The 21281-nt window shown below is 40.4% G+C and overlaps 1 protein-coding gene across 1 annotated transcript; it reads right to left on the bottom strand.

Annotated features, from left to right (window-relative positions):
* Nucleotides 1-57: 57 nt before the first annotated feature.
* sf3b2 (splicing factor 3b, subunit 2) lies at nt 58-21012 on the bottom strand. Its single transcript, XM_079867653.1, is given in 23 exon segments — nt 58-275; nt 1084-1284; nt 3322-3421; nt 4243-4344; nt 5052-5194; nt 6125-6232; nt 6998-7105; nt 7251-7340; nt 8115-8264; nt 9297-9524; nt 10318-10365; nt 10371-10397; nt 10474-10596; nt 10928-11125; nt 12540-12634; nt 13730-13838; nt 14358-14461; nt 15535-15664; nt 16189-16251; nt 19959-20114; nt 20229-20288; nt 20375-20418; nt 20846-21012. Coding segments are annotated over 23 exon segments (2565 nt in total). The 5' UTR covers nt 20952-21012; the 3' UTR covers nt 58-203.
* Between the last annotated feature and the right edge of the window lie 269 nt (nt 21013-21281).

Here is a 21281-nt window from a genome sequence, read left to right as displayed (position 1 = left end):
GCAGTTAAACCTAAACGAGGTGGATGAAACGTTAAATAAAAACTCTGTAACAACAGCTTGTCATTGACGGCCATTTTATTTACAAAAACATTGAGCATAAATGAAAATCGTCACTCACTGTAACGTAACGCACAAACACGAGTGCGCTTCTACAGCGTATCAGCAGATAAAAAGAAGCAGAATGAAGGAGTCCTCTGGCAGGACTAGAACTTGAACTCTTTGTACTTCTTGGCCCCGGAGCGCGTGTCCTGCGGCTGAGCCTTGCGCTTCTTTTGCTGCCAGGAACAGAGGAGAGGAAGGCTTTAGGGAACACGTGTAAACACTAAACATTTACAAACAGGAAAAAGAAGGTTCATCAAACATCTCGTTTGATCAGATGCGTTTAAAGGGGTTCTCCTAGAACTACTGCATTTTTAATGTGTCCCATTTAGTTCCTCGTTAATATTGCGATTTTAAAATTCGTACAGTTTTATTCATGGCATCCTCAGCAAATCCTTTCAATATCATGCACAGGTTACATTTATCAAAAAAAAAAAAAAAAGTGGAAAATTAAGAAAATATGGCATGAAGACAGTCTATTTAGGATTGCGATTTGTGTAATTGAGAGAAAATAAGAATTAAATACATCAAATTTATTATACATTTTTGGAATTAATTTTATTTTTTATATTATACATTTAAAAAAAATGTATAAAAAATGATATATATATTATATATAATAATATCCATGTATAAAATGATATATATATATTATATATAATAATATCCATGTATAAAATGATTGATATATATATATATATATATATATATATTTTAATACATCATGGCAACATTTTTCCATTTATTCATTTAGGCTAAAGCATCTTACAAATGAGGAATCTCACAGGCAAAGTTATACATTTTAATAATATATACACGTTTTATTTATTTCTGTAAATATGGTAATTGAATTAATCTAATGAGAAATTTAGAGAAAATCTACCCCCAAAAAATGTATTTAAATGCAAGATATTTTCCTGTTTCCTTGTTTATGCAGTGATGTATACGAGTTTGCTTGTGACCGGCTGCAGTATTTGAGCTCACCTTCTGTTTGGCGGCGTGTTCGGCCACCATGTCGCTGAAGTCCTCCTTCTCCACCTGCGCCTGCTGCTCCCGGACGTGCTCCTCGTACTTCTGCGTCATGGCCATGGGGTCGAGCTCCAGCTCCTCGGGGGCCAGCGCCACTTCCACCGCCTGAGAGTCTCCGCCCAGCGCCGTCACCCCGGCCTTACGGCTCGTCACCGTCTGAGAGAGACAGACATATCATGTGTCACATCAACCAAGTTCAGTTTCTTGCTCTTCCCTCAAAACAGCTCTTGTAAAACGTAATGGACTCGAGTAAAAAAAAAAACTAAAAAAAAAACAGTAACAAATCCTTCCCTCACCGGTCAATTTGACCCCCATAGGAATGAATGGAATGCGAGGAGTACTTCAGTGCTAACCTAAAAATGCTCAATTCAAACTAAAAATGCTAAAACTTTACCAAAAAATGATTTTATAATGTCTACATGTGTATCTGAAAGCACACAGAAGACAAACTGACTTTAGGACCCAGCGGAACAGCTCACTTGATCCATATAAACTGGAGCTATAAGGCCATCAAGTGGCAAGAGTCATGAAATGTGTTATTTTTCCTCAAGAGGTCGACAAAGACACCCAATGTAAGGTATTTTAGCTGAATTAAAAGGGTTATGTGTGAAATAGTGAGTTATTTTGAGTTGAAAGAATGTGAGGAATGTGCTTAAATTACTAATTATTTATTATTTATTGATCAAATCTAGTAATTTAAAGGTAAATTAAATAAAATAAGCTTTCTAGACAAAAAAACAAACAATTAAGTCTTATTTTACGGCGTCGCAAGGGAAGGATTTGCTACAAAGGCGAGGGAAGGATGAGGGCTAATCGCACTTGAATGGTCATTGAGAGCACTTTTGGCCACTGAATATTAATTGTCTTTTAAACCGCAACTGATCCAGCCAAGGTCACACATCAAAATCTCATTCATTTCACATTCGCGAACAGCTGCACTATATCAATATATCAGCAGCGGCATTAACGCTTTATAGCTGACATTTCCACGGGCAGCTGTCGGCTTCTGCGCGTCACGGCACATCGTTTATATTCTCGCTGTCGTCGAAACGCAAACGAGTCCCATATGGATGGAGTCATTAGCATGTGACGGCTGTGACAGATGAGGCGCAGGTCGTTCTGTTATCAGAGGCCTGGAAAGGTTATCTGCCACATCTCAACCCACCAGACAGAGAGAACTCTGGGATACGAGCGTGTAAAACAACTGAGGCAAAATGATTACCATACAAATGGTTTGGGTCAGCAAGCACTGGTTCATCTCGTGTCTCTGGGTTTGTTTTTTACCACATCAATGGGAAGACGATGCAGAACGAGTCCAATGTTTTTTAATGAACAATAGTTTAGGGTTAAATGTATAAGGGAAAGTGTGTATCTTTGGTCCTGTAGCTTTCGTATCCATCTTTATTGTACTGCGTTTTAAACTATGGGTGGAACTTATTAGAAAGATTGGCATATTTTGTGTGGTTTAAATGAAAGTTACCCACATAATTAGCACAAAGCATCATGGAGCGTAGGGAAAAAGGTGGATAGGAACATGCCAAGAGTTTAAAAACTGATCTGAGAAAACACGGGAATTTGTAATTGGAATATCACAAAACATTCACAAATAAAGCGGCGTTTTCATCCCATGTGTTCAAGAGAACAAAATCATCCCTTCCTGGGAAACTGGCACATAAAATTGGAAGTTGCTGCAATCGGGGAAGAAACTGACTCTTTTCCTCCATTATAACGGAGTTAAACTCTGTCATGTTCTCTTGCGTTCGGATGCTGGTGTTTGGGAACGCAATCATGTGATGCTTCTGGAAGGGATTAAACCAAATCATTCTGACGACAGACTTTGGTTCAGGTGTTTTTGAATAACTAAATGAACATTTGAGATGTTGTGCGATGTGACTGGTCCGCTGGCTAGTCCAGATATCCAATCACATCCACTGTTGAGGCAAAGTCACAAGTTTGTCATTGCGCACCGAGGGATTTATTTTGTAAATGTGTCAATTGTAGTTTATGCGCATGTCTTATCAGATAATAAACTGATCAGGCTCAATTGAGCGCATACGCCTTTTAAATGAAATTATGCACATCGTAGCATTTCCATCCAGTGTTTTTTTTTATGCAATACCCCAAAATTGGCATAAAAACAGGTGTATGGAAACATGGCGCACGACACACTCCATCTCTCACACACTGACGTACCGCAGTCATGTCGTAGATGTGTGTGGACGCCATCATAGCAGCTCCGACAGGCCCAGTCCTCCTCTCCGGCAGCACCGTGAACAGCTGAGGCGTCTCGTTCCTGCACACACACACACACACACACGTTAAATAAGATATAAGTGTCTGATATACCGCTGCTTAAGTGCTCGACGAGACAGTTGTTGCCTCAGAGCGCTCAAAAGTATAAACCGAGTCACAGTGCACTCTATTAATAGTTTTATATGAGACTATTATATAGAGAAAGTAAATGTAAGAATAACTTTTATATTGTTAGTAATGTTTCAAGATTAACATTATTGGACTGAAAGCAGCTTAGGTTTTACTTGATTATCCATATCATTTTTAGAAAATCTTGTTAAAATGTATCAAATATTTTTGATATATATCAAATATATACAGGCTTTTGAGGAATGTTTATTTGTTCATCTCTCAATCATCATTGCATTGGCATTATGTTTTAAAACTACAGAGCTTTGATCATAAAACTAAGCACTTAAATATCTCCTTACTAAAACATTATTGGCAGATATTAATATGTATATATACACTGTCAGTATCTGCTATAAAGATCTCATTGATTACATTACAAGAATTTCATCTTACTTTTTGACCATATAAATATCAGCATCGGCACTAAATTTAATATTTTGCAGTTTGGGCCTATGAATAAAATAGGTGTGTTTTTTTCCTCCTTGAGTATGAGCTCCATATTCTCACTATATGAGCCATAAAAGCCTGACGTATCAAATATGACAACAAAACACATGCAATTTTTTTTAAAGATTGTCTTAAGGTTCAATAAACTAGATTTTTCTAGATTCTAGATTTCATATGTCAGGCTTCACAGGGTTAAGTTAGTGATTTCCGGGGCTTAAATCTGGTGTTTGCACAGACACTCACCCGTCCATGATCTCTTCGATCTTCTTCTTCCTGAGCTCAATGAGCTCTGGAGTCTCCATGCCGGCAGGAACGGAGGAGAATCCACCCGGAGTGATCAAGCCACTGTCACAACAACAACAAGAAACGTTAACGACTTCAACACGACACTAGCTGCGTTTCCATTACAGATTTGCGCAAAACTTATGTGATTTTTTTCTAAATGTTGACAAAACTATTGCGAAATGACGGTGTTTCCATTAACCGATGTTATGTGACAAACTCCTCTCACGATAAGTTATTCCAAAAATCATGGCAACGGACGTTGGTAGGTTTATGTATATCACAGCCGCCGCACTAGCCAATATTATTATTAATGGAAGGAGACGTATGTGTGTTATCCAAGCATTAATGTAAAGGAAAGACCCTTATACTTGTGAGCGGCTCATATGAGGAGTTTCTGGGTGTTTCTCCCTCATATCTGCTTCGAGGTCTTGATTGTGGCATTTCTTTGAGGTTTTTAGAATCCATTATTCCTGTAATTCTTCTATCTATTATGAATTTAATAAAGAACTGTCTCGTATTCTGTCCAAACACACCGCGTAATCTACGTCAGGTGACCTGTAAATACGCAAAAACTAAATATTTATTATTCGAATTGCCTGAAAAACCTCCTCATGCGAGCGCAAAAACTTTTTTGCGATGAATGGGAGTTTTTGCGAAATTGACGTGTTTCCATTGGGCGCATTTTCAATTTGGGCAATTTGAAGGGTAATGGAAACGCGGCTAGTGACTGAATCGCTAGAGTTTGAATCGCTGAGATGAATCAGCACCTGTCTGCAGGTGTGAAGAAACCCGTTTCATCCGGTTTGTCCTCGTCGCTCTCCTCCTCCTCTTCCTCCTCAGATGACTCTTCATCGGACGGCTCCAGTTCGCCCCACGTGGTTCGGTCGATTTCCTCCTCCTCGGCTTTGGCCTGGCAACATTTCAGAAGGAAGTCACATTTATTTATACAGCGCTTTATACGGTTTCAAAGCAGCTTTACATTAATAAAGCAGGAAAATAACAGTGTTAATGTTGTACAGTTCATTAATTATGAAACTATTTGAACTGCAATACTTCAGCTTTATTTCAGTGTTTCAGATCAGTTGCAAAATTTGAACTAAAATATTTACTTGAAGTCCCCCTGAGATGTGAAGTTAATAATTCAATAATTTAACATGTACATTTCTCGTGATTCTCAGATGTTGGTTAATGCCCACGTCACATGCAGGCAAACATAAAATATTTAATCTTTTATAGTAAGGGTTTTATTTCGTTTTTATATTTACTTTAATTTGACATTTTTATGATTTAACTATTCTTTCATCATCTCATGAACCCCATTGGTTCGGGAAACGCTGTTCTTTACTTCAATTACATTTTATGAAAACTTGCACCTTAATTATTTTCTGTATTAACAGTTTTATAAAACCAATAAGGCATTTTGCTTTAAGAGATTCAGCTCAGTTTATTTCTAAAGCACATTTAATAACAGCAACAAGGCTGACAAATCTGCAGTACAATACAAAATAATAAACCCATAAGATAACAGGAAACAGAAGAACATAAGATATTACAATGTATTAAAAGCCAAAGATAATAGATTGTTTTAAGACTAGATCTGAATGCAGATGAACCCTAATGTAGTTTGGAAAGCTTCTCCATAAAGCGGGACCAGCCTCAGAGAAAGCTCTATTACTCCGACACTTCTTGACATTAGTAGTTGATCTTCAGATCTCAGGCTTCGCAACTTTTAGGATGAGGTTAATCACGAACACAGTTGTTCTCCTGTGCTTAATGCTGCTTAAATGTGACTATATTCACAACATTTTGCTTAAATGTGCAGCTAATTGAGCATCCTCACCTGGAAGTCTATGGAGTTGGTCCCGAACACATCTCCGTACAGCGGTTTTCCCGTCTCATCCACGGGAGGTTTTCCCCACCCGCCGGCGTGATACCCGAACGAACAGCTCTGAAACACACACACCTCAGTATGAACACCTCAGCTTTACATCAACATTATGACGGCCATGACATTTAGATTGAGAAAGGGTTTTTCATGAATGTAAATCAGATCCTCTAATGGAGAAGGATGCACATTTGTTGAGTTACAAGCATTACTTTATATCTAATTACTGACTAAATCAAATGGAAAATCTCTTCCTTCCTCATAAGAGCTTCCTCTAATCAAACATGACGGCTCAGAGTTTTGCATATCACTGCGGGAAGTGTTTACATCCTTTTAAATTAATTGTGAAAAATAACAATTGCATGTTGCAGTCCCACATGTTGAGTTAATTAACTTCCAACTTAATTGATGTATGAACTTGAACATTTAATAGAGCTCACACTCACCAACAGGATCGATCCTGCCAAAGAAATACTTTCAAACTGAGCATAACAAGAAAACCTAAAAATCCCGATGGAAAGTTCCCATATATAGTTCATAACATAGTTGCTTACATTTTTAGTACATTTTTTACATTTTATTGCATTACAATACTCAATAAAAAAGGTCAATTAAAACCCTGCAAGTCAATTACACTACCATTAAAGAAAAAAAAAAAAAAAAAAAAAAAAAAAAAAGGAAAAGCATCTAATACTTTCCAATAAAAAGCGACAGTTAATTTTACAAGGTTTAAGGCATGTATAGGAAAGAGCTACTTATAAAAGCAACATTCCACAACACTATTTTCCCCAGTGTGTGTGTGTGTGTGTGTGTGTGTGTGTGTCTGACCTCAGGGATGGGGGCGTTGAGGCCAGGGATCTTCAGGTTGGGGTAGGAGGGTGGAGGACCGTATCTCTGCATGGCGATCAGCCACGGCGGAGGAACTTTATGAGAGTTCTGCCGAGACAAACACATGTGAAAAGCTCAGCTAAGATTAGACAGCACAAATTACATAAGCGTCGAGGTGCATGAGGAGCTCTCCTGCAATTTCACACAACAGCAACACTTGCTGTGCACAAGCAGCTGATAAAGCAGCACTCACAGGTCCTGTGGGCATCCCGAGAGCAACCCTCAGCTCATCCGACAGATCGCCCGGCTTCTTCTCCTTCAGACGCGTCTCAAACTCTTTTCCCTGAATATCAACAACAAAAAGGGTTTCTTTCTTAGAAAGTGCCATCATAAGAAATAAAGTGCCATAATGCTTTCGCAGTAGGAACAAGCCACCAGGGTGGTTCCCATAGGACCGTTTTCCTGTTGCATTCGCACCGCCAGTAGGAGCTGTGAAGTGACGCAAGCGGCGCTTGTTGTGACTTATTTTGACGGAGCTGAGAACGCCAGAGCCTGAGCAAACAAACAGCGCTCGCATCCTCCGTGTCTGTTCATTAGTTTACAATCTGTCAAACAGTCCTGTCTAATACATTATTAGATAGAACTGTTATACACAGGAAGTAGACAGTGTGTGAAAAGTTATTAGCGTATGCCGTGTGGTTGATGTTCAGTAATGCTGAGCAGAAACACATAATCATGATTCTATTGGTCCCTCAAAGTCGCGTTGGATTTTCTCCTCAGCGTAAAGGTTGAGAGGCTCATCTATCACTGTTTTCATGTTCGTAGAGTTAGTTTGTGGAGTAAATATATAGGCTATAATCTGTACACAGCCTTTTTAAAATGGCGGGTGCTGGTGTTTCACGTGCATTCGGCCAATCAGCGAACACTAACGTCACTGGTAGGTCCTATAGCGCTGGTTTAGACCGACTCTGAAGTAGGAGTAAATTAGTTCCTCCTAAAGGAGATCCTAGAACTAAAATCATTCCTAGTTCCTGCGCCAAAATCCGGGAACTTCCGCCAATAGTTCTAGGAAGTATGAAGAGGTTCCTCCTATAATGAGCAGGTAACGCCAGCGCACCTCATAGTACAGGTCTCCGTGAATCGTGAGCTTGGGTTTGATCTGCCATTTGAAGAAGGCGTCGTGCAGCTTCTGGTAGTCGATGTCGATCTTCCCCATCTTGGGCCGAACTTTCTCTCTCATTTTGGTCTTCATGGTTTTGGCGTCTTCCTACAGGGATACAGAGACGTCAGTAGAGCTGACAGCAGCGGGAAACACATCAACACTGAACATTAAAGTTTAAAATAACCAGCTTCACAATCGTATAACCGTCAGTCAAGCGCGGTCTCGGATGGAAACTTCACAAGATGATGCCAGATGAAGCAAACAAATGATCACACATCAGTGTCACCCCTGACGGCCTCATGAGCTCATGATCTGACATTTCAAGACAGGAACGAAACCCTGAGGTGCTCTTCATGATGATCTGCTTAAAGCTGTTCAACTGCAGAGCTCATGTTTGACAAAACAGCTTTATAACTGAACTATATTTAACACTCTGGTTTTATGACCTTGCTCAAACACAATATGATCAAGCATCATCATTATTATTATAGGAAGAATTCATTATATTACCACAATAAAAAGCAAAAATGCAGCACAATAACAGCCAAGAGGAACATATTCAATACATTTTTATACAGCTATGTACATTAAAAGCACTTAATATTTAAATATAGTTTTATATATTACCATTCAAAAGTTTGGGGTTGGTAATTGTTTTAGTTTTTGTAAGAAGTCTCTTCTGCTCACCAAGGCTGCATTTATTAGATCAAATGTACAGTAAAAATAGTAATATTGTGAAATATTTCAAAATAACTGTTTTCTGATTGAATATCTAGTAAAGTGTAATTTATTCCTGTGATCAAAGCTGAATTTTCAGCATCATTACTCCAGTCTTCAGAGTCACATGATCCTTCAGAAATCACTCTAATATGATGATTTGATGCTTAGGAAACATTTCTGATTATTATCAATGTTGAAAACAGTTGTGCTGCTTCATAGGACACATTTTTCATGATTCTTTGATGAATAGCAAGTTCAAAAGAACAGCGTCTATTTAAAATAGAAGTCTTGTATAACATTAGAAATGTCTTTAGTCACTTTTCATAAACAGTGTCCTCGCTGAATAAAGGCATTATATATATATATATATATCATTTTTAAAAGAAATCGATGGTATAGTATGGCAGTGTGCGGTACCTTCTCCTGCAGAGCCTCTCTCATCTCCTGGATGCCGGTCCTCCTGATGAACTCGGGCAGCTCAAACGGAGGCTTCTCTATGCCCCTCTTCCCCTGCAGGTACTTCCTCTTGAAGCACCAGTGACGCGGCACCGGCACCGTGTTCCTGGTGGCCTTCAGGTGAACCAGCAGCTTGGGCTCCTGCGCCGTCACATCGTGCATCTCCACCACGTCAGGGCGGACCACAAGCTGGCAGAGACACACGTGAGGAAGGGGGACAAACAGGGATCGACTTTAACACCTGTCAAATGCGTGTGGCGCAGTCACTCCTACCAGCCACATAAGCGGGTTGAATTTTATATAATATACATTTTTCAATTGTAGTCTTTTAAAAAGGCATCTGAAATAATAAACTAAGTGCAATGTAGTGTTGTCAAAAATATTGATTTTTTGATACATAGATACTGAAATATCTGAAGCTCTTCCGCAGGATCCACAATACCAGCTGCGCTTGAGTTACACACAAACCCGCGACCCTTTACTCACTCGTTTCATTTGCTCTGGATGAATATTGATGTTATAGGGCTTGAGTTTTGCCATGGTATTGCACATATTGTGCAAGATTTTGCTCACACCCAAAGTGCATGCACATTGAGACAAGTATATTGGCTTTATAAAACAGTATAGTGGGTCTGTGTGTCAGGTCTTAAAGTGAGATCTCTCTCTCTCTCTCTCTCTCTCTCTCTCTCTCTCTCTCTCTCTCTCTCTCTCTCTCTCTCTCTCTCTCTCTCTCTCTCTCTCTCTCTCTCTCTCTCTCTCTCTCTCTCTCTCTCTCTCTCTCTCTCTCTCTCTCTCTCTCTCTATATATATATATATATATATATATATATATATATATATATATATATATATATATATATATGTGTCAGACCACTAGCCACCATGGCTGGTGAGCAAAATAGTTAATGTCAAACCTGGTGACAATAATATTTGATCTGCTATAAGTACTAAAAACAGCAACAATTCAATAAACTCAAGTTACCTGTTTGAGCTCCGCCACGGTCAGCCTGTTCATTCTCCTCAGTTTCTTTTGGACAGCTTAGGCAAGTCCTTCTTGAGGTCCTGTCAAACAGGAAGAGGAGGGGTTAGACGGGAACACCATCAGGAGACCATAAGAGGTGGGCGACTTTCAACTCACATCGTCGCTGTCATCACTGTCCTTCTTCTCCAGCTCGAATCCCTTCTTCTTAAAGGAAAGGATTTCTGGCTTTTCGGGCTTCTCCGGCTCTTTTTCCTTTTCCTTTTTCACATCATCTGTCAGCTGTGATAGAAAGACATTCAATGTCAAATCCATCAAAATGTAACGTTTCAGTCTTTAAAATACTAGTCTAGGTGAACGAAGCTGGAAGGGTCATGATCTGTCAATCAAAAATCTAAAAACACCACCAAAAAAAGCTTCATTCTTCATACTTTCTCATATCAAACAATGTTTTGCAGCAGCTTTGTTTCAAGAAATGTTATTTTTGGACTTGGGAGGAAATGTTGAGCTTTGAGAGTTACAGTAAGCACAGTTTCTTATCTCAAAATACCAAGTAAATTTAGCATTAGCCATCCTGTAATGAAGCATCTGTAGTTCCTGTTAAGCTCCTGACCTTGAACGCCTCAAAGATCCTCTTGAAGAAGATGAAGTTGGGGTCGTAGATGGCGGGCTCCTCCGTCACGTACTCGATCTCCACCTCGGTCTCTTTCTCACGGCTCTCCTCTTTCTTCCTCTCCTCCTCCTGCTCCTTCTCTTGCTCCCGCTTCTTCTTCTTGTTCTTCTTCTTCCTGTTCCTGCGCTTGCGGTTTTTCTGCAAGCAAACGAGCGAGAAGGAATCGAGTAAAAGTGCTCAGAAGAAACACAGCAGTCAATATTTAAAGGGACACCAGGCAACTCTTGAGTGTTTTTTCTCTACGAAGCTCCCCCTAGTGTCTGGTAGTAAATGCTTTCATACACTCAAAAACGAACTGTTGTCACCCCACCCCCCTCGCCACGAGCAACCCAGCTGATCAGCTGTCAACCCAGCTGAGCAGAGGAACCGGCTATTTCAAAACCAGTTATGTCTACCGAGGCAAGTAAAGCAATACTTTCTTTCCAACTGATGGCGATTTTTTTATTTATTGTGTTGTCATGCATACTAGTATTTTTACCGGGAACGAACGATATGAACGAGGCGAACTACTGCTTTCGTGTTTGTTTGTTTTTGGGAGAGTGGGCATGAGCATAAAATATATATCGGAGGGTAATATTTGTCTAAAGTTATATTAGCAAGGTTCATCTAGTAGAATGACGGTTACCTTTGCCGAAGAAAACATCAGAACGTTTTTTCTAGCTCGATCATGATATGTGCAACATGTTTATTGCCTATTATCAGACGCGTTGACTTAGTGACATAAAATAAAAGTGTAAGTTACACAAATAAAACCGACAGAGGAACGGCCACACAACTACAGAAATCAAACGTGTTTGCTATGACAATGCCTAACATCAAAGTTATAGTATCTAGCGTAACGTTACTAGTAAGCCCGTAACAGACAGCGATCATAATAAAAAAACTTTATGGACAATAGCAAACATCCTGAAGTCGCAATTACTTGAAATTTAAATATTAAACACAGTTTATTCCAAAGATACTTACAAGTGCAACAGCAATAAGGCCAGGTCAGCATCCGTTTTGCAGGCTTCTGTTTCTCTCAGTTCTCACCATTCTGAAAAAGCCGGTCCGATATTTAACTTTACTCGAGTCAGACTTATTGCTCGGTCAGTCTCCCGTTTCCTCTTTCGTTGGTCCTCCGACAAAGATTTCCTAGCTTTCTGCTTCTTTTTACAGGCTCAGCCATAACTAAATCTATCGTTGCCCTTTGCTTAGCTAGCCGGTGCTTGAATGGGGGCGTGTAATTACGTGTGCAGTGCCGTCAAGCAATTCGTTACATCGCGAGACCTGATATCACGCGATACTTCCTGACACCGACCCGCGTCCCAAAGTTGCAAGTGAGTTTTTTCCGCTCTCGGGCACCAGGGGGGTGCGAAACCACCACCATTCAACCCGAAATAAGTAATAACCATTCCACTGACTCCGAAGCTGTTCAGTTAAGGTTAAAAAGTTACCTAGAGCCCCTTTAAAGTGGATCAAAAAAGTTCCTCAAAGTCGAACAGGTATTGTTCAAAATTCATGTATAGCTTTGATGAAAGGACTTGCTGACAAAACGGGCGAGGAGACCTACGTCTTTTTTAGAAAGGCCGCTTTCATCGTCGTCATCTGAATTTCCACGGGCGGAGGAGCTGTTCATGTCCATCTCATCGTCATCATCTTCCTCCTCTAAAGACAAAAAAGAGCCAGAGAAATCATTTAACAAGCATTCCTATATTGTTAAAAGTAAACCAGCATTGACTCAATCACAAAGATTGGTTTTATTACTTCACACGCCCCCGCTTTCACATTCAAGTCTCAAAGTAAATTCAGTGTTTCTCCCACTGGTAATTAGACTTGATGTGCTCAAGTGCTCTCATCTCTTAAACACGATCATTAGTGACATTAAAGGGATACTCCACTTTTTTCGGAAATAAGCTCATTTTACATCTCCCCCAGAGTTAAACAGTTGAGTTTTACCGTTTTAGAATCCATTCAGCCGAACTCCGGGTCTGACGGTACCACTTTTAGCATAGCTTAGCACAGATCATTGATTCTGATGAGTCCAGTAGCATTTCTTTCAAAATGACCAAAGAGTTTCAATATTTTTCCTATTTAAAACTTGACTCTTCTGTAGTTAAACCGTGTACTAAGATCGACGGAAAATGAAAAGTTGCGATTTTCTAAGCCTATATGGCTAGGAACTACTCTCATTCCAGCGTAATAATCAAGGAACTGTGTGGCCGTAACATGGGTGCAGCAGGCGTAATGATATGACGCAGCGCCTGAAAATAGTCCCCAGCTCGGTAACTTCTTCCAACGTGACCGGGACTAAGTTTGTCTAACCTATTAGACCTATTTTCAGGCGCTGCGTCATATCACTACGCCTGCTGCACTCATGGTACAGACACACAGTTCCTTGATTATTACGCCGGAATGAGAGTAGTTCCTAGTCATATAGGCTTAGAAAATCGCAACTTTTCATTTTCCGTCGATCTTAGTACACGGTTTAACTACAGAAGAGTCAAGTTTTAAATAGGAAAAATATTGAAACTCTTTGGTCATTTTGAAAGAAATGCTACTGGACTCATCAGAATCAATGATCTGTGCTAAGCTATGCTAAAAGTGGTACCGTCAGACCCGGAGTTCGGCTGAATGGATTCTAAAACGGTAAAACTCAACTGTTTAACTCTGGGGGAGATGTAAAATGAGCATATTTCCGAAAAAAGTGGAGTATCCCTTTAAGGCTGCATTTGATGATAATGATGAGTTCCTCATAGTGACCTATAGGGGCGACGCTGAGCTGCTCCTGCCTCATCTCCTTCAGCTGCAGGATCTTCTCCAGAGCCTGAGGGATCTTCGGCCCGATGCCAACATCTTCACCCTGCCACGCCTGAACACACAAATCAAACAAGTTAAGATCAGTAAAGATAGATAGATTTATTTAATGCCATGTCAGCATCTAAGGCTATTTTCATGGCAAAAATTAGATTACAAAAATACAAATATCATATAAATACAATAAAACCAAGCAAACAAACAACAAGTCATATATATATATAATTTTTTTTTTTTTTAATTAACAGTTAAAAAAGACAATCTTTTCAGGCATAATCTTACTAAGTAAATCCTTAAGTGAAATAACTTCATAAAAGAGCATTCTACTTGTATTAAACCCCCGACAGTCCAGTAAAATGTGTTTAACAGAGAGGGGAATCTTACAAAACATGCTTAGAGTTGAGTCTCAAAGCATGAGTCAAACTTGTATGACCTTTACGATATTGGTGAACACCACTTGATCAGATCTAGTTTTAAGAGTGATTAAAAGTCTGTTTGAGATTTATAGCTTATTATTCTTGCACTACTCTTGCTCTAGATCAGTAAAGAGATTCATAAGTAAAGGCTCTCGCACCTCTCTGGCGTCCTCTCCTGGAGGGGGCGGGACTTTCTGCCGTTGATTGGCAGACTGGAGCATCATAGACACACCTGGAGGAGCCGGGCCACCTTGAGTCCCAACTACAGGAGCAAATCAATGATTAGAGTAAAATCCATATCAGATTTACAGGCGTTTCAATCTCGTCGTTTTGTCTTAAAGGGATACTTCACCCCAAAAATTTTAATTCTGTCATTACTTACTCACCCTCAAGTTTTCTGTTGAACATAAAGGATGACATTTTGAAAAATGTTGGCCACTAAACAGCTGCTGGTCCCCATTAACTGAATTGAGGTCAATGGGGATTAGAAACTGTTGCTACCCACATTCTTCACAATATCTTTTGTGTTCAGCGCAAGAACGAACTTAATGCAGGTTTGGGACAACTTGAGGGCGAGTAAATGATGGCAGAATTGTAATTTTCAGGTGAACTGTCCCTTTAGACACCACAGACGAATAGGGTGAACATGCAACTAATAGACATCATCATACTTCACCAGTTGATTGATTAAAAATTGCAAACATTTTTTGCATTATAAGTTTTCTGAAACATTCAGTTTAAATATGCTTATAAGGCAATATCGAAAATTAAATATGCATTCATTTACAGAAATCTGAATATTGATAAAGCCGGATTTAAAATTCGTGTTTCATTTTGTTGACAAAAAGAAAATCTGAAGGTGAAAACCAGAGGGGATTCCAGATGTCACTTTTTATCACTCGATAAATCATATTGCCAGAAAAAAATAAAAATAAATAAAATGTTATATAAATCAGTCAAATTATTTATGAACAAACCCCTCTGTAAAAACCTTCAAAATATAGATATTAATAAAGCTAAAGTTTGGTGTGTAAAGCTGCTGAAGTGGAGATTTCTGACTGACTGAAACTGAAATCTACAGATGCAAATAGATAAAGTGCAATAAACTAAACACTTAAGTGTATTTTGGATGTTTTCTTTTCCACTAGTCTGAAAGACGTAATGGACGCAAAATAGATCAGATTTACCTGAATCTACCAAAATTTGGATGAGAAATGTTTTGCCCATTATATATCCTTATTAAAAATTCAAACACGACATCCAGTCAGCATGATGTGATATTAGGTTGACATGATTTGATGTTTGAGCATGTTAGAGAGCATCATGGTGAATGACCTCTGAGAGGGGGGATGGGGGGCAGGAGGTTGGGTCGGGGTCCCAGTTCAGGTCCTCTGGGGCCCGGTGGCGCCCCCTGCTGGACTTTAGCAAGTTCCTGCTGTCTCTCATGTTCCAGAAGCACAGCAGCCTGAGAGAGACACACACACACACACTATTAGACCTTTAAACTGGTTTCAGAGTCATACTAATTCACACTGAGTGAGAAAAAAAGTTTGTCTTGTGATTAAAGCTGTATTTTCAGCATCATTACTCCAGTCTTCAGTGTCACATGATCCTTCAGAAATCATTCTAATATGATGATTTGATGCTCAAGAAACATTTATAGTTATTATCAATGTTAAAAACAGATGTGCTGCTTCATATTTGTGTGGAAAACATGTTTATTTCAAATTATTGAATAATCGTGAATTAATTTCGTGAATTATTTTTCACGATTCTTTGATGAATAGAACGTTCAAAAGAACAGCTTTTATTTTAAATCGAAATCTTGCAATTTTATTTACAAATATCTTTGCACTTTTTGATCCAAACCCAAACGTTTTTGAAGAGTAGAGTGCATATCAAATCATTCACATTCATATAGCTGTTAAATGTTTGGGTTATATGGCATTCTTTTGAAGACAGCATCACAGGTAATAAGCGAACATTCACCCTTTTCTGCTGCTCGAGAAGTTCCTGTTCCTTCATCTGCTCGTCCATCCCCCGAGAATCACCCTAAACACACACATACGATTATAAACTGCAGTCATGTGACCCCTTTATTTCATTGTATTCTTAAAGGGACACTTCACCCATTTGCATTAAGCTTTGCATTGTTAGAAACCCAGTCATACTATTGAATGGTCATGCAACATTTTTTCATTTTCCCCCGAGACGAGAGAAATCTGTATTTACCTCTTTACACTTCCTCCTACAATGACGCAAAAATCGTCATTTTGCGTCATTGTAGGAGGAAGTGTAAGAGGGGGGGATTTCTGTTAAGACTACAAGCACTAGATCCACCCTTTCAAACCCGCCCATAGGGGGTTGGACCTAATGCGCTAACAGACCTATCACAGATCAGTGCGAGTGCGTTTGATTTCAACGGCAGAAACCTGCAGAAAACAGGGACGAAGAAAGCTGAGTAGTAGGGGTTACCATACTCTATTTCCCGGACATGTCCGGCCGTCGAGATCGACAAAAATGTCCGGGATTCAGCTTTTGCTTTCTGCGGTCGCCATCCATTGTTTACATGCTCACTTTTTTGTTTCAATCTAACTGAATTCACCCCGATTGGTGAATCTGAATGTAATGTTTACATGAATGCTAAACAAGTGATCGGTTGATTTGCGTTTTAACATTGCTAAGAAAATACCCGCACCTCCGTGAGAGATAGCCCATGAGACCGGTGCATCTCACAGGCGCGCTCATCAGTAATCACAGTAATACAGGGAGCAGGACGAGGCTAGCGCCGCGGGAGAAAGACGCGAGGCCGGTGGCGTGATCGGTTGATGTGTGTTTTACCATTGCTAAGAAAATACCTGCTCCTCCGTGCGAGATACGAGAACAGTGCCTCACAGGTGTCGGTCGTCAGTAATCACGCCACCGGCCTCGCGCCGTTCTCCCGCGCCCCTCAGCCTCGTCCTGCTCGCCACAGTAAACATGATGAATGGCGACTGTAGAACGCAAAAGCCGAATCCCGGACATTTTGGGCAAACTCGTCACGGAGACTCACTCGTAGCCTAGCCTTGCCTTGATGTTTTTGTTTTCAACTGCGCAGCGCTGTCTTACCGGTAGGCGTGGCTTGGGAGTGGCCTTGTAGGGCAGCGAAGCAAGTGCATTCTGGGAGTTGTTGTCTTTCATCCACATAAGCCAAAAATACATTTTCTGGCTTTTCTCAGTCTAGAAAGCTCCAAATTCAAAAATAATTTCACATTTCTTCTACATAAATGACCCACTTTCAATACACATTCATGTCTCCACGGGTGAAATGACCCTTTAAAGGGATAGTTCACCCAAAAATACAATTTGTCATTAATTACTCGCCCTCATGTCGTTCCAAACCTGTAAGATCTTCGTTCATCTTCAGAGCACAAAGATATTTTTGATGAAATCTGAGAGCTTTCTGTCCCTCCATAGGCAACAAAATCATTGCAACTTTCAATGCCCAGAAAGGTAGGAAAGACATTGTTAAAATAGCCCATGTGACTCCAGTGGTTCAACCTTAATGTTATGAAGTGACGAGAATACTTTCTGTGTGCAAAAAACCCCAAAATTACAACTTTATTCAACAATCTCTTCTCTTTCACGTCATTCTCCTCCGCTGTTGACGTAGTGTAAACAGTGCAGCGATTCCTGGTTCTACGTCAGAACAACGGCTCACTATTGGCTAACTCCTGCGTCAGCATCACACGCACGTGTCATGGTGCTCACATGATCAGCGTCAGCCAATGGTGAGGACTCGGAAGCGCAGCTTACACCACGTCAAAAGCGGAGAATGACGTGGAAGAGAAGAGATTGTTGAATAAAGTCGTAATTTTGTTTTTTTTTGCACACAAAAAGTATTCTCTTCACTTCATAACATTAAGGTTGAACCACTGGAGTCACATGGACTATTTTATCGATGTCTTTAATACCTTTCTGGGCATTGAAAGTTGCAATGACGGTGCAGTCTATGAAGGGGTCAGAAAGATCTGATCTGAAGATGAACGAAGGTCTTACGGTTTTGGAACGACATGATGGCGAGTAATTAAAGACAGAAGCTTCATTTTTGGGTGAACTAACCATTAAATAATGTTATCTTGATCATGCAAGTTGTTCAGCATTTAACATATCTAAATAAATAAAAAATGCTTCTTTCTTTTAAATGGGTCCTATTATGCAAAATTCACTTTTACATGGTGTTTGGACAAATGTGTTGGCAGTGTGTACACAACCACCCTATAGTGATATAAATCCATCCACTCCTTTTTTAAATCCCCATAAATCATCAGCAGTGTCTCCCAACGACCTGTTTTCAGCCATGGGGCCGGTGTGACGTCACATCAGCCACAGGCCCCGCCCACGAATGTTGACAGACACTAGAGCTGAAGATCTTTGCCCGAACCCGACGGGACCCGACGGGTTTGGTCGGGTTCGGTCTTAATTTCTATTATTTTACACGGGCTCGGGCCGGGCTCGGGCTCGCGCTTCGGGTTGCGTGGTAAATGAGCGGTCAGGTGATGTGTTTAGATTAGCGTGAAAATGGATCTTGAGGAGGTGAAATGGAGGCTGGTCTCTGAAGGACTTATTTTATTTCTTTGTTACAACTTCCAAGTGGCCTCTAGCTCCGTTAGTCATGAATAAATGATGTTAAAAAAATGTACAAATTACTCTTTTTTTTACGAAAGACAAAGGTGCTGCTGTGTGCGTGCGGCGCAGTCTCTTTTTTTCTTTCTCTCCCTTTTCCGCCGAGTGGTGCGTGTGCCGGCTCGCGGTGTGAATCGCGTGTCCGCGCTTTTCTCCGACACTCTTATCACTGCTGATAGACGGCCTTTTGGACAGTCGGGCTGTAAACGGGTTCGGGCTTTTAAAAAGCTGTCAATCAAAATGTACTTGTCGGGCTCGGGCCAAACTCTGTCGGGCTCGGGCCTTTTCGGGCCGAACTTTTAAGGCCCGATTACAGCTCTAACAGACACTACCGTTTTAACATAGACCCGCCCTGACACACAATTTTGTGTGATGTACAACAAACTTCATAAAACTCATCAGTACATTTTTGGCCATCATTCGGACGCAGTCCCCTACAGCAGGCTTGTATTAATAGTGGATAAAAGCAAATGACAAATTAGTTATAACCGTAATTAAACTAAACGATACCTGTTCTATCTCCATGCAGCAAATATTCTCTGGCTCTGAGGGCATTATTGTCCGACTCCAGCTCGAAATGAACAGCATTACTGAGAGTTTCTGTTCTGATATTATCATTCCGTCAGATGAGATTGTCCTGGCTCTGAGCGAGCTTGTGCCGGGAGCAGCAGCTCATTTGCATTTAAAGGGATACACTAAAACGGCACGTTTTTTTCTGAGCCCCAAAAAGTGACACTTTAAACATGCTGTAAAAAATGATCTGTTGGGTATTTAGAGCTAAAACTTCACATACACACTCTGGAGACATCAGAGACTTATTTTACATCTTGTGAAAAGGGGCATAATAGGTGCCCTTTAAGCCAAACATAATGAACGTTTGCTCTGATTCTGAAGAAAACCACGCCATCATGCAAGTCTCTGCTCAGTTTTATGCCTAAAGTACATCAAGCATTAATAGGAAAGTTTGGCAGTAGTGTAACACAAGTATCAACAGTAGTGTAACTTGACAGTAAAGTCATCCATCATCTACCACACAACTGCAGCTTGCCTCACAGTAAAAGGTTTCACACGGAGTTAGCATGCGCGGCTCTCACCTGCGCGGCTCTGTCGTCGTGTGGCATCATGCCGGGCGGCTCCATGCCCATGTGGATCGGTGGAGGGCCGGCCATCATATTCATGGCCTGCATCATGTTCATGCCCGGCGGAAGGGGCATTGAGGGCATCGGGGGCATGGGCGGCAGACCTGGCATCTGACACACACACACAGCACAACCTTTAACACTTATAGTCTTAGCAATGTTGTGTCTACTCCTAATTAGACCAAAATAACATTAATAAACAGAATAAAAGACACATTGCAGTACCGTAGTCATGACCTTGTCATCTCCTCCTGCTATGTTCGGCTTGTTTAAGATCATCCCAGACTGCAGACAAAATAAAAGTTACACTCAGGCAAAGAAATAAGAGTTATGATCAGATTTGCAGTTTTAAACTAAACTGAATAGCTTACCTGTGCAAACGATTTGAGCCTGTCTATGAGCTCCTCTCTGGGACCTGAAGAACAGAAAACCATACATGAAGATGGCGAACAACACTGGACTGAATTAAACATGGTTTACATTAGTTTAATGGGCTATGTGCTGATTTGTAACTGCAGTGTGTTTGTGTTTAAAAGTGCTGCATTTAAATACGATCACAGTTACAGTTCACGCAGATACATTCACACTACGACTTAACTTGCTAGTTGTTTAACGACATTCACAGCTCACAGGTGTTTTAACTAACTTACCAGAATAAACGCAAATACAGCTATCAATTAGACTTATTTACATGTACTGCACACGTTAGCGCGAAGTTTCGAGCACTAAAGGCCCGCAGGGTATCAACAGGGAAATAACAGGCTAACAGGCTAGCTAAGCTAACGGAGGAAATCTGAGCTAAACTCCGTCACAGCGCTCTTATCAAAACGTTTTATTCTCACCCATGTTAGGAGCACCAAACTCGGCCAGTTTGGCCTGCAGCTCGCCGTGGTTCCATGTGTTAAAATCTATGTTTGATTCAGCGCCTGGCGGCCCGTCGCTAGCCATGATGAAGCTCTACGGCACAAACGCGTTCAAGCGCGAGGGATCACGGGAATGCGACGCACTGCATTATGGGATTTGTTGTTCCTTTTCTCTCAGTTTGAAAATGACGCGTTTGCGTTTAATACTTCATAGTATTTCATTTAACGCTTATTTTATATCAAGTAACGAACATATTTGTATGGTTTTCGTTACATTTAATTATAATAAGGCAACAACAAACACGATGAGCACTGAAATGAATAAGATGAATAATACTGGTGAAATATTTGGCGTCTCGTCTGGACAAATGTTTATACAGTATATAGGATGCGTTTACCATGTTCTGCCTCAAGG

Source organism: Squalius cephalus (assembly GCF_949319135.1).
Source record: "Squalius cephalus genome assembly, chromosome: 3".
Taxonomy (NCBI): domain Eukaryota; kingdom Metazoa; phylum Chordata; class Actinopteri; order Cypriniformes; family Leuciscidae; genus Squalius; species Squalius cephalus.
The sequence above is the reverse complement of the archived record's forward strand: the minus strand, read 5'-3'. Positions and strand labels throughout refer to the sequence as shown.